We start from the raw sequence: 17,348 nt of genomic DNA on the forward strand, positions 1-17,348 counted from the left end.
TAGGATCGGCACTCTTAAATCATACAATACAATTTTAACTCAATTCTTAGGCTTATGCTTCCGAATGCTCGTCCGAATAGTCCGTCTGATTTCGCGGACGTACGTTCTCTAGCCCGACCAATCCTCGGAGCTATGACGGATATTACAGACGTAGTATTCGTCAGTTTGCTCACTTTTTATGTTACTGCTCTCTATTCCATCTATTAACCCGTTGCATAGTAGGCCGATATGAGGTGTGGGCGAATCTGCTATGGAACAGCACTTGAACAAACAGCACATGTTGTTTAGTTTCTATTATTAGTGTTTTATCGCTGCATCTTATCAACAGCGATAAGATGAAAATCTTTCGATTACGAGAAAATTGGTTGGTAGTGGCTGGTGGTCGATAGATAGTGTCGGATGCTAACGAATATTAGGCAAATCTGCCGTACGCACTGATCCGGTAGTTTCAAAGTTAAGTAGAATTTTTACTCAGAACTAATGCTGATCCAGATATTTCATTGTCGGGCCTTCTTTGCTGATTGATTATACTTAAGATTTCTGAAACTTGCTGGACTTGTCCGAGGCTGGGCTCGTAGTTAGATCGAGCTTAGGACAGCGGCCTCTACACACATTTTTCACCGAAGAACCGATTGTATCGCTATGAGATCCTGCATTCACAAGCAGTTAGTTCTCCACATAACGGAAGCGTATATAACGTGGCGGACGACGTCGTCCAGAAGAACAGAGGAGAACAAGGACAATGACGAGGGATATTCCCGTCCTTTGTTGTCATCTAAAGGCAAATTGCGTTCTAAAACGAGCGGACAAAGGCCTTCTGAAGTGTGGACTGTGCACGACGGATAATCAAACTGCGGTTGGGTTTTGACGGAAACTCTGATGAACATTGTTAGTAAGATACCCCTTTTTATGCTCTGTCCGTTGTGTGACTAGTATTTATGGCCGCTGCATTTAGAATCGCATTACGAAAGGCACCGCCTCGCGATTTAGTACAACGAAGACAGAAATTAAGTGAGGATAGAAAACGATTTTCAACGAACGTATTTTTAAGGACTTTTCTACCTCTTTAACGGTTTTAGTTACTTTCAAGGTCGTAACAAGTAAACATACCGACGTCGTTGTCTAAAAAAAAAGTGGAGCAGTATTTTTTTGTGACCGATTCGGTTAGTCAACAGGACCTGATTCTTCGAACGAACTGCAGCGAATAGGCACATCCTGAAGGTGTAATTTGAGTTTTTCGGTTTGAATAGATGATCATCGTAACTATTTAAGTTTGAATTAGGTTGGCTGAAAATTATGATTTCTCATAGACTCTTGTGAAGTTTTGCTGGTCAGTGAGTTGTTTTAAGAATGGCTCACAACCAGTCACCCATAATGTGCAGCTTTCTCGAAAACGAAAAGCATATCGATCTATGCAAAAAAGAAAAAAAAAACCTAAAAGAGCTCACAAAGTAGCTACGGTATTCCTTGATATAAAGATATTATTAAGTATCTTTATTGAACGTGTCCCACAACAAACGTAAAACTATTTCATCTAATCAACCGTTTAGCTAAACCTTCGAAAACGCCGTAGTCAGAATCATCGGTGAAGCTCGAACCACTAGCACCATGTTTGTTCAAACACAGCATTAGCCGTTAAACGCACCGCGTCGGGGGGTAAACCACCGTTATCTAAGTAGACAGTGGGCTTATCTGGATCGTAGAGACCACAAGGCCGAATGAACGCCTTTATGACAGCAAACTGGGAACGCACAACAGCGGGCGAGAAACAGGGCATGATTTTGTCTAATCTGACGCTGGTACTTCTAAAAAAAAAGGTTAAAGATTGTTTCAAACACACTTGCAAAAGTTGAGCGAATATTCCATATCATTTAATGATGACATAAGCAAGGGAGTTTTTCAACGTTCGCTTTCTGTTTTCTGATAAAGGAACCGGCCCCGACCGGCAAGGTTGTATATTGTATATATATATATATATATACTTATCCTATACTACTAACTACATATACTACTAAAGTTCTGTGCTTGTTTGTTTACTTGTACGATTTAAATCAACTCCTTACAGAGGCCGGATCAGGCCGATGGTTGGCAGGTTTTTAGGGTACCACCTGCAAATAGGAAGCCGGGCTGCGCGTAAGAAGGGGGTCATCTAGGTAAATACTTTTACACGAAGACAGCTTGTCTTCCATCCCATAAAACGTAATGTAAATTTGGAAAAGACTGTCGTCTTTTTAGATTACACGGCTCCTTCATAAATACTTGTGAGAAAGGTTTTTACTGAAAATTGAAATAAAAATTGATAAAATGGTAGCTGAATGTTTACATGGAGTTTGGGTATGTTGAGGGGATCGTCCTCGCTACCAATCAAAACACTTTACTACAAGTTTCTATACCTAAATTGGACATTTCGGTGTGGAAATGGTAAGAGACTTATTGAGGAGCTCGCCTCACGCATGTAACAGTGGGGTAGCAGTCGAGCAGTTATTTGGGCAAATTCCTAATAAATGTCAATTGGAAAGATAAAGCCGCAGATAAAAAGTTAATTTTTGGAAAACTATTTTCTTTCAGAGAAAAAATCCAAGAAAGAGATGTAAATATTTAACAAAACATTAATAAGTTTTAGTGATGATTCGGTGTGTGTGTGTGTGTGTGTGTGTGTCTTAATCCTATATATAACTATTTATTAACAAAATCCTTAGGTACGGATGATACGATGGGAACAAAATCAATAGATCAACATAAAATATCATTATAAAAGGTTTATTCGATCTTCATGTTGTCCTTCAAAATATTCCCCTTAGTTAGTTACTATTTATATCGAGATCCATCAATTGTCGTTAAGAAAACCCCTTTTACATAATACACCATTTTGGTTTACACCACCCAAACAGTTTTGGGTATTTTGGTGCTTGCAACTTGAATAAGATCTACGAATTGATGTAAATTAATTGGCATCAGCTAAGTGGTACTTTGTATAAAAGAATGTTTTTTTACACTTTAGTACTGTTCTTAAAAAAGTGGTCAACTTAAATGTTTGTTATATGAGCCGCTACAACTTTCCAGCTGACACTGCTTAGGAATTCATTTAAGAAGGCACTCAAAAAGAGGCCGAAACACATCTTCACCCTGCTGTCGCCTGGGCGAGCCGAACTCCTCAATGGGATTTTGACCATTTTTAGGTATTTGTTTAGCAATTCGACGCAAGCCTTCGATTGGTATCAAAAGTGACCCGCTCCTGCGTGAACCCCAATAAAAAGGACCATCTCAGCCCACACAACCTGTTCATAGACCTCTACGAAGGAATCATAGCGGTCTGCGAAGAACGGAGTCCACTGGGAAAAATCCTCCTCCATTTTTGCGCAGCGCTATTTCGGACGGTGTTATAGCGATCCGGCAAATGTAGTCCCCTCGATCTAACCAATTTAGGCGTGGATTTGAATCGAACAGACATACACAGAGCTTCGGTAGCATACAGATAGCTAGATAAGTTTTATAACTGAGCTATCTAGGCCGGAAGATGTTTTCTTTTTTTGATTCGTCTCTTTTAGGTCTATAAAAGTTACACTTGCTTTCCCTTGTTTTTCGTCACTTGATCGAAAGACTTCTAACCGCTGCCGTCGCGTCTATCGTGCTTCGATTGGTCCTGAATTTATATGGGTTGTTGTTGTTAATAACTTTTTTTCCCCCGCTAGGAACTGAATGAACTGATAATTTAGGAGATTTATACATAACAACTAAGACCAAAAAGCGCTACAAATAACCGAGTGTAAAGACAAAGAAAATTATACCTTTTTGTTTCGTTACCTCTAAGAACATGCCATGCTTGTAAGAGGCAAGGGCAAATGTTATTTATTATGAAAAAAATTACTTTTATGGTTATACTTGGTATACGAAGGGAATATAATAAGACGTACAATAAGAATTTTTTATTCTGTTTGGTATAGTACGGATAAATTTGCCCAAATCATTGCTATAAAGACGCCTTTAATTTCAACCCCTTGCTTTTAATTTTAGTCCCAACCACTCTGCAACATGTCCTAACATTTTTGCCAGTATATAAGCAGCATGTAAGTTAATTAGGTCCTGCCATTGTTTAGTTGATACTTGAGCACTTACGACCTGCACATGATCAATCTTTAAGCTGTTTTCCCTAATATTTCATTATATAATACCCTAATACTTTTCTAAATCGTTTTCGGAATACGCTCTGGACCTTTCTCTTAAAAAGTGTATTACTTGTTTTCTTTTGTATTGGCAACTGAAATTGAGTGTATCTGTGAAGATTTTTTTTCATACAGATGCGTTGAGCTGGACTGGAGAAGATCTAATCTGTTCTAGATGGATTGCTGGTTTCCCATAATTTACGTTTCACCGTGTTGTTTGTGTTATACTGATCATAACACTAACTACTTCATCTGCATTACTGCTTTTATAAAGCTCGGTCTAATTCTGATCGCCAAGTCTTTTAATTTCTTTAAGATCGATTATTTCAGCTTTTGCTCCTTGTTTTTGCGGGTCAAAGTGTACGATACCGTGCGTATTTGTTCTACTACAGCTTCGTCGTCCTTCGTCGTCGACTTTAACCTATGAAAACATGATCAACCAGCATACCAGCACAACCTGGTTTCGTCATTTTTGAGTAGTTCCGTTCGAACATTGAACAGCTACTATTGTCGACAAATATCTATCTGTGCTTGCATTGTCTCTCAGTGTGCTTATATCAACATCTCTTATAACTAGCCTATTTAAGCTGCTATTTTGTCTCTACCAACTGCTTGGTAATAAAGTCGTCAGTAGCTAGAATGTCTCGACTCGGAAAGCTATAAATAGAGTTTGTTGTTTCTAGTCGCTTATCATTATTTGAGTAATGTTCTTAGCCATTCACTATATGTATGTATATATATATATTTATTTTCCCTCTGTATATAATGCTGTTCCACAAACACTTCGTCCTTAAATAGCGAAGGAACGAACGGTAACCCGTCATTTCGTTATAGCATTACCTCTATATCTATTCGTTTTCCTAAGGTTTCCGTTTTGTTCAAGCGGATCACATCAAAGTTAACAGGACAAGTTGAAAGTTTCATTGCTTTTGTTCCCGTTCTCTCATTCGATCCACCTAGCCTAAATAACAAGCGGGACCCAAACGAAAGGTGTAAAAAGCTCCGATGTTTCCGTTTCACTTCTTTCTCGAGGTGCATTTGCATATATGTTTAATAGATATATGTACAGAGTATAGATTTCTTCCTGGCTACTACAATGGTACAGTTGGCCAGGTGAAACTGTTGATGTAAATACGTAACTATTATTTTTATGTTATTAGTATTTCATTTTTTATGCATTATTTGTGATTCGAAGCAAGATTTATTTAAAATGAATTTTTTTTATATATATTTTTCTGTTTTGTAATATGTTTATATACCAGCATTATGATTGCTCGTTTACTAGAGAACGGTGCTTGATTGTGTTTCCATTTTTTTATAACTCTAGTCTTTGGAATATTTCTCTTATGTTTTCCGCAGGTTCACAACTTGAGATGTGAAGCTTGTAAAGCAACGCAGGCAGTGCAGCTTCCCTTAGAGGGGCATTGTCTTTAAGAGTGTTCCTTAACTTGCAATTCCTTGCCCGAAATTTAATATCAGCTTGTGAGTAGCTAGAGAAACTTCGTGGCTTCATTTTTTGACCCTCGCTATACAAATCTATTCACCTCGCAAGTCGTACTAGGTTCGGCAGTCTTTTAAGCTAATAAGCTGGTATAAGCCGTAATAGATGCTCATCAACTGGAACTGGTCTGTAGTAACTTATATCCTAGGTGTAACAGGCATCTGAGAAAGAGAAGATATATAGGCAATGAATTTCATACAATTGGACGAGTTCCTTTCTACTCGAAAGCCAAGCTGAAGTATCTATTATATGACTATCCTCTTTACGTAAAAAAACCTTTCAGAAAAGTCATTACAGCTTAACGTAGTGAAAGACTACATACAAAAAGGACGGGTGCAGTATACTAGTTAAAAGATGATACGAGCCAATGTGGAGTCTTCGTAACAACTAATCGTTGAGATATACGCTTCGATTTACAATGTAATCATTGGGTCCAGGTAAAAAGAACGGACGAGGGATTGTTTCCATGTAGCGGACCACGGGCAAAGCTCATCCTACAAGCGATGCCACCATACAGGACGCATATGCCAAAGCAAACTTGTCGACAAGTATATTCGCGGTTGGATAGATATACTCATGTAGCGCCTCGACCGTGCTATAACGTTGTTATCCGAGGCCGTTATGATAATCATGTCTCAGTCTAAACCAAGTTTACGGCGGAAAAAGGAAAGAAAGAGCGTGCACGAATTAATTTAGCCTGTCTAAGTTATGAATTATATATACTGTCTATTACTTTATCCCACCCCTCCGCAACTGTGTTGATTCTAGATACCCTATGTACGTTTGAGCTATCTAAGAGATTGACCTGCCTAACTAAGTGACCACCTACTATCATTCTGTTACGTTACAACGCTCACATTATCAGACAAATACGAAATTTTGTCCAAGAGACGGAAGTTCTACTAGGGATACAACCGAGCCACAGCAAGCGAGATCTACAGTTAACTAGGGTTAAATGTTTCGAGGTTTACATCCAGCATCGCCGTCAGCGCTCATTGGACGGCTGGCGCCCAGCACGACATCAACTGTGTGTCTGTCTATACCTAAATGCGACCTTCTCAAGGATGAGGTCTTATATTAATTCGAACCTGCGAGCTCACACCTCAGAGTTATGCTTATCGAAAGATAGCAAACTGCATTTATAAAATCGAACGAGTTCTATACGGACGTCCCTGTATTTTAGTCATCCAGTTCCCCTAAATGGCTTAGTTGTTCGGATAAAATCGTCACCATTAGTAGCTACTTACGTTGTGTTGTGAGAACCATACTGATTCTTTCAATTACTATAAATTATTATCAAATATATTTTGACTATTAGATAAACGACTGATTAGATCTCCTCTCCTTCAGAACGATAGTCGCCTTGTTTTTTTTTGTCCTTATGTTTATGGATGCGTGAAAATACCAAATCATTTTCTGTAATTATGCGGCGTACGTAAACAGCTTGCTCTCAACTGTATCTATAGATAGATAGAGCTCTTGATTAGTATGCTTTTAGATGTTCAGTTTAAAGGTATTGCTAATAAAATATGAGGCATACTTTTGATTGGTTATCTTTTAAAACTTAATCAAGTATAGCTCAACCGAAGTTCTTGGGAATGGCTATTTGAAAACGTTCAAGTTCAATGTTTATAACGTAAACACTCAGTTAAAATCATCAGCCGCTTGTCCTAAATGTAATAACATGAACATTTGCAGTAGCACAGAGAAAAACACACACAAACAAAAAAAAAAGTCGGTAAAAAGATTTTCGAAGAAGGCATTCGTTTTTCTTAGACAAAAAACTTTTAGCGTCTTTGGGACAGATTATTTGAAACTTAGCACCGAACTTCTGAGATGACAAAAAACTGAAACCAAGTCACATGTATATGACGGATAAGTAACTTTTCACATCCGCTTGAATGCCATCTAGCTAGAAACTAGAAGAAATTGAATAGTTAGTCTTTTGTTAGAGTCTTTCGTTTGAGAGCTCTGTCTTCCCTAAACGAGCTGATAGATAATTACTCTTATAAGAAGTAACACCTTGAGGGCCACATAAAGCATGGTTCTGTCGGGTGGCAGATAAAAACAAAGTCTCAACTACAAAAAGAGGTTAAATACTTAGCTAATATAGTGACAAAAACTTGGCACGACCTTACAAGGAATGTTGCATTTTTTTTACCGTCTGTTTAATTTGATCTCATAAAAATATAAGAGACAAAAACATTGGTGCATCGAAACTGCCCACTCTCTAAAAGTCGAACCCGATAAACGCCTAATAAAGGACAGTTAATAAAATAAGCCTTTAATCAAGCTTCAAACCCAATATAAAGCGAACTAAGCGGAAGGTGGGTTATCTCAGTTGGTTAATTACGCCAATATATCCATAGACAGCTGATTTCGCCGCTTATCTTGCGTTGCTGGCATAGACCAACGGCACCAATAAGATCAACTAATCTAGAAACAATTTGACGTTTTTGGATAAAGCATTGACGATCAAACAATAACAGGTCTCGTATTCAAAAATTAATATTATAATTATCATCATTAATGAAAAAACAAGCTTGTTCGAAGCAACATGCGTAAACGTTGATACATGCACTTATATTTCCCTTTTTTTTGCCTAAAGGCTACACATAGCCGCCGTGTGGCTAGCAGAGCTCACAACACCGCTGTGTTCGCATTTTTAGGGGTATATTATAAGAGAAATGAACGAATCCTTCACGAAAGCTATCAATTTCCCACTGCCATTTATCTATCTTTTCTTGCCGCTTTCCTTTGGGCATCCGTTGGGTGGACATGTTGCCCCATCGCCTAGGCATGCCATTCCAACAGGCTTCGGTTGTTGAGCGCAATGAACCACACAGACTTCCTGTAGCTTGCAGGCTACAGTCCGTTAGATACCCATGGGTAAAAGGAAGTGAGCACAGGGACGCCTATCAAGACTCAGTGCCGTCGACTTTCTTTCAAAGTGACTTGGGAAAGCTTGCTAGCTGCAGGGATGTGGGTAAGGTGCGCCGCTCAGGCCATGACAACGACTACCCTTTCCTTTCAGCGGTATACTTCAACGTCTTGTCCTTAGAGGAATGCACTGTTTCTGAATAGTATAGAACTGAGTCAGTTTTAGACCGTTGACGAAGGCTCTTATTCGAGACACTCAAACCTGATTTTCCCTTGAGCCCCACATCGAAATCTGTGTTCTCAGAGTCTCTCAGGTTACCCAGTAACTCCTCCAAGACACAACAAAATAAGATGTTTTGCGCTTCTTCCGTACTATATGTGGTGCTGGGCACATATTGCTAATGGGTAAATTTCACTTCGTTCACATTTTATTACATTCAGAAAGATGTATTAGTAGGGTCGGAATTTACCGAACGTTCTATGCCAAGGTGTCCATTGGGCAACATGGACCACTCGTGTCCGGACGCAAGACGAAGACAAATGCTATTCAATCCTAGCCTTTAGCAAGTTTCACAGGCCCCGGGGATCAACGGAGTCTCTCGTTCAAGGAGCCTCATCGAGAATGCGCAAGCAGCTCCCAAAGAGCCGTCCAAGTGATGTAAACACTAACGGATCTGTTAGGATCGAACACATCGGCTATGCCATCCTTTTTGCACGAGGACGGGCTGTCACCTATACGATTCGCGAACACCACACAAATGATACTCGAATCCCAGTAGAGAACTGGCACTGCCAAGACAATGCGGCGATGGAAACAATGTTTTAATTCGATGAATTGAAACTTTGTTACTGTACAACTTATAGAATCGGTGCCACTAAATCATACATGTTTTAAAATCAGCGATTTTACAACCCCAACTTTGTATTCCAGTCCCAAAAAGGGACAATAACAGTTATAATACTTTTGATTTTGCTTAGTTATCTTGCAAAGGAATTGATAAAAACTTGTCTATTTCTTTAACGGGATACAGCGAGTATATCTTGAGTTCTAATTGGTCATCGGGCTAAACTTCTATACTGATCTCCCGATTGAGACAATCCAAAGTGTTGTTCCAATTGGGAAGGCTTAACTGGGATTAAACTAACTACGAGCCCTGTGACTAATGGTTATTAATGGATCAGTTGGGTATTAATATGGTAACCAGCGGAGTTCCTGCCCCAGGAGTAGATACAGGAATAGTTGTAAGTGAACTTGCCGCAAAATCAACAAGTTCAAAACACATCGGGTATTAAATAGAAAAATAATAATTAATTTTAAAAAATGCACGTTCTTTCGCTCAACAGGAATAGGGTAGGCGATGAGTTAGACGACAGATAAGGAAATACATACTGTTAGCACAAAGAGATAATAGAAAGACTGAAAATTCCATGACGGCCGAGCGACTGGCTATTATACAGTTCCTACAATTCAAAAAATTATCATGATCTGTCTCGAAACTAGATATCGATATTGTTGTCACCTATTATATTTCTGTAAATAGCGAAAATCATAAGCTCCATTGCTTCAAAGAGCAAATAAAGAAAAAAAAAAGGACATGATTTAAGTATTGCGTTGGGGGCTGCATTAATGTTGCGTGAGACGGCTAACTTCAGACACGACCCAAATGTGTCTATTACTAGATTCGAACCTCGTAACCTAAGAGCCTACATAACTAAATTACAACCTCCCTTCTATGGTTTTGGCATACTTGATTTACATTGTTCTGGCTAATTGATTCGCACTATTCTGGGGTGGCGTAAACCACCGAAATAATCTCCACAAGAGTCTGCCAAATAAGCTGAACTCTGTAATTATGCTTATCGTTTTTCGGCCTAGTTTTTTCGTAACCCAATGTCAGAGCAATCGTTAGCAAAGCTGTCTCAGAGGACCTAGTTCAGCCTAGCCTATTATGTGATTAAGTCGTTTATTCGCTGGTTTTTGTCGTAACAGGTCTTCTTTATCTAAAAGACAACAGAACCTATAGTTTTGTCCACACCACGCCATCATGGGTGAGCTCATTTATTGTGATGATCTTTTTCTTTGCTTCCTGCTTCGTTTTCGTCACCTTTCCTCATCTTCATCTGTTCCTCGCCCTCGTCTCCTGCCATAGACCCCCTAAAGTGTCATATCGCACTCCACCTGCTCGTACTGTCCATGCCATATTCGACCGTTTGCCCGCTCACCGACATTACCATCATCATCATTTGTTTTATCTTCTAGCTTGCTGCGCTCCTCTTTCGAGGGCCATCATCATCATCACCACCTTCTGCTGCTGCTGCTGCTGCCCCTGCTGTTATCTCTCTCTCTCTCTCTCTCGCTCGCTCTGGCAGGCACGCGCCCACACGCACACGCACACGCACACGCACACGCACACGCACACAGACACCCACACGCACATTTCGTTCTCGCCTCATCCTCACTTATTATTATTCTATTATTGTTATTGGCATTACCATCTTTATCTCAATCATTTCAGCTTCGTTGAGTATGTAGGCGCTCTGTATGTAGATTGAACTCGTCACTGTTCCCTTGAAAGGAGTATTTGCGTTTGCCTTCGACGCGTATGTCTGTCTGTTTGTTTTTTTCTAGTGTCGTTATTATCATCGTCGTATGATAACCACTATGATCGATAATCTCACCATGTTTGTTACTAATCCCATCATCATCAGTATCTGCTCATTGACTACCACCCTTGGGTTTTTTACATCGGAAGCGAAGGAATTGTTGTTGCCGATACCTTTGCCATCGTTGCATTGATGTCCCCTTTTTCTCAGATCACCTCGCTGCCGCCAGCGTTTATCGGGCTAGCAAAACAGGAGTTGTTTCTATTATTGGTAAAATCGCTGTAGGGGGTGTTAGCGTACGCTTTGTTCAGTGCGCTCTTCAACGATTTGTCGAACCAAGTTACACCACTGCTGTTCGGCATTTGCCATATTATAATAACTGTCACCATTATATGGTCTACAGACGGCTATGAACAGTACAGACATTGACCCCACACCATCGCGCTTCGCGAATCTCTTAATTCTCGTTGATAAGTGATAGTTTTATGAAGCATTCACCCGGCGTACATCGAGACAGCCTCACTGAACGTTAGTCAGATGATAAACGCATAAGGAACCAAATTAGTGAAGACGAAATACGTTAGCCGTCTAGCTGAGGACAGGTTTCCGAAGCTCGAGAAACATTAGAGCGTAGTTGCAGGACAGTGCACTTGATGACGACATTAAACACACAGAAAATGCATCGTGGCGTTACCACACAAACATTGTGTATTTCTGATATTATAGGCTTCCAGAACAACTGGCTTACAGCTGATCCTCACTTTCATGGTGATGATGATGATGATGACGACGATGATTGGAATCATTATTATAGCTTGCGTTCTGTTGTTTGTGGTGATGTAGCAAAAACACCGGCACGTTTTTTCTGTTCATCTCTATGTTGCTGCCGTATACCCAAACCTCGACCGACGGGGTAATTTGTGTTTCTATATTATGATGAACCGTCTACTGCTGCTGCTGCTGCTACTACTAACTACGCTACATAACTGAGTATCTGCAATAAATAACACCTACCTCTCCTAGCTACACAGATGAAACACAATATAGGTGGAATATAGAGATTTTCGTAAATACTGCTGTTAGAAGGCCGAGGAAAGCGCTCATATATATATAGATGCTCGTAGTTATGCTGTTGGGGGGTTAGTGGCTGAATGAAAATTCACCGCGTAACAATTTTACACAATAATATACTTGATATATCTGATATCGAGTAGACACGGAGGGAGATACAATTGACTAGCGGTCAGGGGTGATATGTATTCACGTAATATCGTTGATACGTACTGAAAGTGTTTAGATGTATCAAGCATCAGAAAACGCTTCCTAAATAGTGGTTGATCAGTTCTGCTTGTCAAAAGTTCTTGCGCTATTGTGGGGAACGTGTGTATATGGGGCAGGCTCGTGCCTGAACACAAGAGAAGTACGAGACTGCAAGAGCAAACCGATGGAAATGTAACGAAAAAAAAAGTGTATATTTTCCATGCCAGTAAATAAATGAACCCTTTGTCGGGCGCGCAGAACTGGGCAGATTGATCTCTGATACGTTCTGCATGCCCTCCGTTTACGTTTTCACAAAGAAGACTATCGTGCTTATCTTACGAAGCCCGAGATATGATGAACTTGAATCAAATCAAAGTTTTCATCATATTGGGCTATATTAAAATCGCCTCCATTCTCTAAACTAAAAGAACCAAGCTACGAACTTGTGTTTACCGGATTCGCATGGATAAAGCAACTTCGGACGCTACAAAAGACCAAAAACAAAATGTGCTGTTTTTTTTTCCCTAAAACACCTCCGTTCGTTTAATTAGATTACAACGTTACAGACACTGCTTAGCTAAACACTTGAAACTAATATCTACAAGTAATATAAGTGTATATAATACACGTAATATAAGAATACTGATTAAATATATACACATAATGTTGTAAGGATACTGAAATGTGTGGGGCAAATCCAACGCCATCAATGGCCGGCCTGTGTAAATGTATCCATGAGCTTATGTTTCCTAGGAGCCATATCACCGAGCCGCCGCAATCCAATGCGACTTATAAATGCACCCATCCCCAAAAGGTGACTACAGATCTATTCAGAGCATCTAAATAACTCAACAGCTTTTGTTTCATTCGTTAAAGCTTTCCATCATATATATATATATATATTTATATATATATATATATATATATATATATATATATATATACATAGATATATATAAATACGATTTTGTACTGATCTAGAATTATTAGTTACAGTAAGAAACCTTTGTTTGACATACCGTTTTAATATCTGAAAAGCATTTGATATTTTCTGACAGTACCAGCAAAGGCTGTTGGATCTACTTTGCATGTGTAATGTTGTTATTATAGCGTTTCGTCGCCGTCGTAAATTGTTGAACCTGTTTCTCCATCTTGTTCTTACTGTGTTTTATGATACTTAGTTATTGTTATCATAATAATGTGTTAACGGTATCCGTGAAATAATAATAAAAGAAGCTCTGAAGTGATTACGTCATCATCATCATCATCGTCGTCGTCGTCGTCGTCGTCGTCGTCGTCGTCGTCGTCGTCGCCGTCGTCGTCGCCGCCGCCGCCGTCGTCGTCGTCGTCGTCGTCGCCGCCGCCGCCGCCGCCGCCGCCGCCGCCGCCGCCAACTATCAGCGTAGTGGTATCATCTTTGCTTTTCAATCCTTATTGATTTTATAGATTTTTTAAATGTCTCCTACAGATTTTTTTGTTTGTAATTACAATGTTTTGTGTTCGGGTATATTGGTGAGTATCTTATTGACATTTGTGGCTGCGACATTATTTTTTTCTGTCTCGTTCCTAGAAATCCACTATACACTGCGTTTATGTGTTTTCCTTCATGATTCTTATTGTAGCCGGTCGTTCTCATTCGGTTAGACAACGTCTTAAACAACCGTCAGGTTTTTTCTTCAGTTAGCTCCTTTATTTCATCTCCACCGAACCCACTAATCGTGTAGATTGCTGAGTCCTCAGCACACCCAGTAGTAGACACTTTGTTATAGCTGAACTCTTGTTTCTCTTTGTCTGTCTCGGCTTCAGCTTTCGACTTTCATTTCAGTCTTCGTTTATTCATTTCCACGTTCCGGTGCCTTTCTACTATACAGTTTCCTGAGAATTATTGACTAGTACGTATCTCGATATTAAATAGTTGTATCGCCACCCGCGCTCTATTTGTATATCCGTTTTCCATAAAGGAAATTCAATTAGCGATATACATATATATATGCTAGTGTTTAGTAGTAAACTGATCGAGCCTCATCCCTACCTGATCGTCACTGAGTGGTCATTTCAAAAAATGGTAAATCTAGCGCCGCAATTCCTTAGTATCATCTTGAAATTGAAGGTCGAGAACGCGCATCCCTACTATACCTGCCCTGTCCAGTTAGGGCTGATATTACTACCTAAGCTTCACCGTAGAACCTCATTCCCACGGCGAAGTTCAGCGTCATCCGCGCCAATGTTTCTAAATAGTTTGTTGTAAAATCCAACAAACTGAGACCATAAGCGTGCTACAGCCGCACGACATACAATGGCCACGCTTCATTGCTACATTGTATAAATTATTTTTTTCATATCGCAGTCTTGTCACTTTTCCCGGTCTTGCACATACCAAGCACCTGCAGACGGTTCAGTTGGACCGGCTAGGGTCGACTTTGTGTTCAGATATATAGCGAGAGAGATGTACTTATGTGTGATGTATCCGTGTGCTATAAAAAAGCAGGCTTTGCGCGTACGCACCCATCATCTGAACTTGTCTTAGAGCAGTTGCTTGTTGCCGCTATTGTCTCCTTCGCGGGCGTCGTCGTCGTCGTCGTATCTCCTATGTAAATCGTATCTTACTTCTCCCGTAATTCTTATCATCCTTCTTTTAGCGCAGCAATTATTATCTTATTTCTAATATTCCTTCTTACTTTTATTACTATTTTCTTCCTTATTACTTCACTATCAGCATCGTCGTTCCTTTTAATGATATTCTTAGTATTAATGTCATAGTAGAATTATATGATTCTTTATCATGATACTTATCAATATTATGTACACTACTGACATAGCACAGATTTACAGTTCAATTACCGTTGGCGGTCGCGCGAGGTAGGACAGATACAACATGCCTTCCTGTTTCTGTGTATTTCACTCGCATCACGTCTATCTATCTATCTATCTATCTATCTATCTCTCTATCTATCTATGTATCTATCTATGTATCTATCTATCTATCTATCTATCCATCTATCTGTATTGTTGTTATCAGTATTATTGTTGTTATAATAATCTCTTGATTTCTCTGTTCTGCTATACTCTCCGGACATTTCGGAATGGCGCTCGCAGAACAAAAGTAAAGTGAGAGCAACTGAGGCGTCGTCCGCGCTTGATGGCACAGATCGTTGTTGAGTACGGGTTCAGCAACTAATTGACCTCTGTTCAAGTCTACCTCTGTGTTGTCTGCTTTGCAGCGTCGATGATTTTCACTCCTCAAAAATTTCACTAACAGCCATAATTCAGTCGTGGCTGAAGATTTTACTCTCGGTTAATCGTCGACAATAGCTGTTGGCTTTCGACGGGCCAGCGGGCTCAAGTCACAGCGGAGGAGACGCCACCGGCAAACCTCCTTTTTAATGCTCCTAGTCGCGTACGAACCGTGAGCAAAAACACTAACGCAGACCTAAATTCGTATTAGGATAATGCAAGGGTATCGTCACTTCAGCCACTTAGTCATTACCTTATTGGCGAGCCATCACTCCTCGATCCAATCGTTTCAACAAGGCCAGCCCAGCCGGCTACTCATCAGTCCCTCGAGTTCCGCTACAGTGTTCGGTGAGAATTTGCGGCCTCTTTGGGTTTAGGGGGTACTTTCCCTTGGCAAAAATGAATTTTCCTATCCTTCTTACCGCTTTTTAGCCGCTTATTAAATTGTGGAGAGCATTGCTTAACTGTTCTTCTCCGAAAACAGGTTATGAAAAGAAGCTCTAGGACCTCCTTGTTGTTTCTCTCTAATGAGAGTATTTGCACATTTGTAAAATTCTATTCATCGCTCAGAGCCTAACATAGGCCGGCTCGAAGGATCGTGTCCATTTTCATGTCACTTCCTCCCTTTATGCATTAGTCTTTATTATTCCACATGTATTCCTTGCTGTCCAATGATCTCAACTGCTGTAGATCGCGTATAACCTTGTGCGCGTCTGGTCTGCATTGCCACAGTCGGCGCTATCATGACGCAACACGTCGGTTCCCTTTTGTTGTCATATTCTGATGATGATGATGATCTTAATATTTGCCTTTATTTGTGTTCCCATGACGAAATATGATGAAGAGCAGTCATTTTTGTTGAAAATGGATTTTTCCAGTGATTCCTAGCTTATTATTCTTCTTATAACTCTAAGTTGTAGTATTTACAGCTGTGTGAGTCCGTACTCGTTGAGGTGAGACGACGTGGGCTTAGAAATCAGACATGTCTGCCGCAATTGCTGTTGATGTTCAGCTGTTGAAACGCCCCACACTACAATGGTGATACGACCGTTGATCGGAGAAAGTGCCACGGGGAGCTGAAAGATACAAAGGCAAAGCAATAACGGAACTTAACCTGAGAAACCCTTCCACTAAACGATGGAGGACTCATTTACTTTTTGAGATTTAAACCTTCAAACGCGTATCATCTCAGATTAGGTGCTGAGAAAATCTTGCAAGGACGGCTTCAAAGGGCAGCTATCATGCTCCTATCGTAGGGGTACTTGTACTAAAGGGTACGGACTCTTCCCAAAGGAGGTCAACGAACCAAAACAAGGCTTGCGATACAGGCGTTGCGCATCGAAGTGAGTAGCAGTGTACATATTTAAGATTTCCGTCTGATGTATTTAACCCTTTTCCGTAAACCAATAGCCACAACGCAATAAGCGACACGACATAACGACTGCTCAGGAACATCTGAGATTTAAATATGTTATTGATACGAACTTCTAAAACGATATTTGTATTCACTGTGCCGAAGGTAACAGGCGCTGCCTTGCGTTTCTCTGTCTTGGCGTTCGGTGTCTGAAGCCTAGAAGTGCTTGTAAATAATTAGGCCCTCTACTTTGCCTGATTTCCTTTGTACAGGTTAATATTGAACCACGGCAACCAGATAGATTAGCGGACATGAGAAGGGTGCAAAGTGATCGTCAAAGCATGCAAACACA

At 40.1% G+C, this 17,348-nt stretch overlaps 1 protein-coding gene across 3 annotated transcripts in view; it reads right to left on the reverse strand.

Annotated features, from left to right (window-relative positions):
- Positions 1-10,565: 10,565 nt before the first annotated feature.
- The window catches only part of LOC111252574 (uncharacterized), a 65,105-nt gene continuing 58,322 nt past the window's right edge, over positions 10,566-17,348 (reverse strand). For all 3 annotated transcript variants that reach the window (XR_002674282.2, XM_022810724.2, XM_022810725.2), the window contains exon 7: positions 10,566-16,718. Coding sequence is in view for 2 of the 3 variants with exons in the window: in XM_022810724.2 (XP_022666459.1) it covers positions 16,651-16,718 (68 nt within the window). In the remaining variant the exon portion in view is untranslated. The remainder of the gene's footprint in view (positions 16,719-17,348) is intronic.

The sequence above is a fragment of the Varroa destructor genome, unplaced genomic scaffold (assembly GCF_002443255.2).
Source record: "Varroa destructor unplaced genomic scaffold, Vdes_3.0 BEIS01000006.1, whole genome shotgun sequence".
Lineage (NCBI taxonomy): Eukaryota > Metazoa > Arthropoda > Arachnida > Mesostigmata > Varroidae > Varroa > Varroa destructor.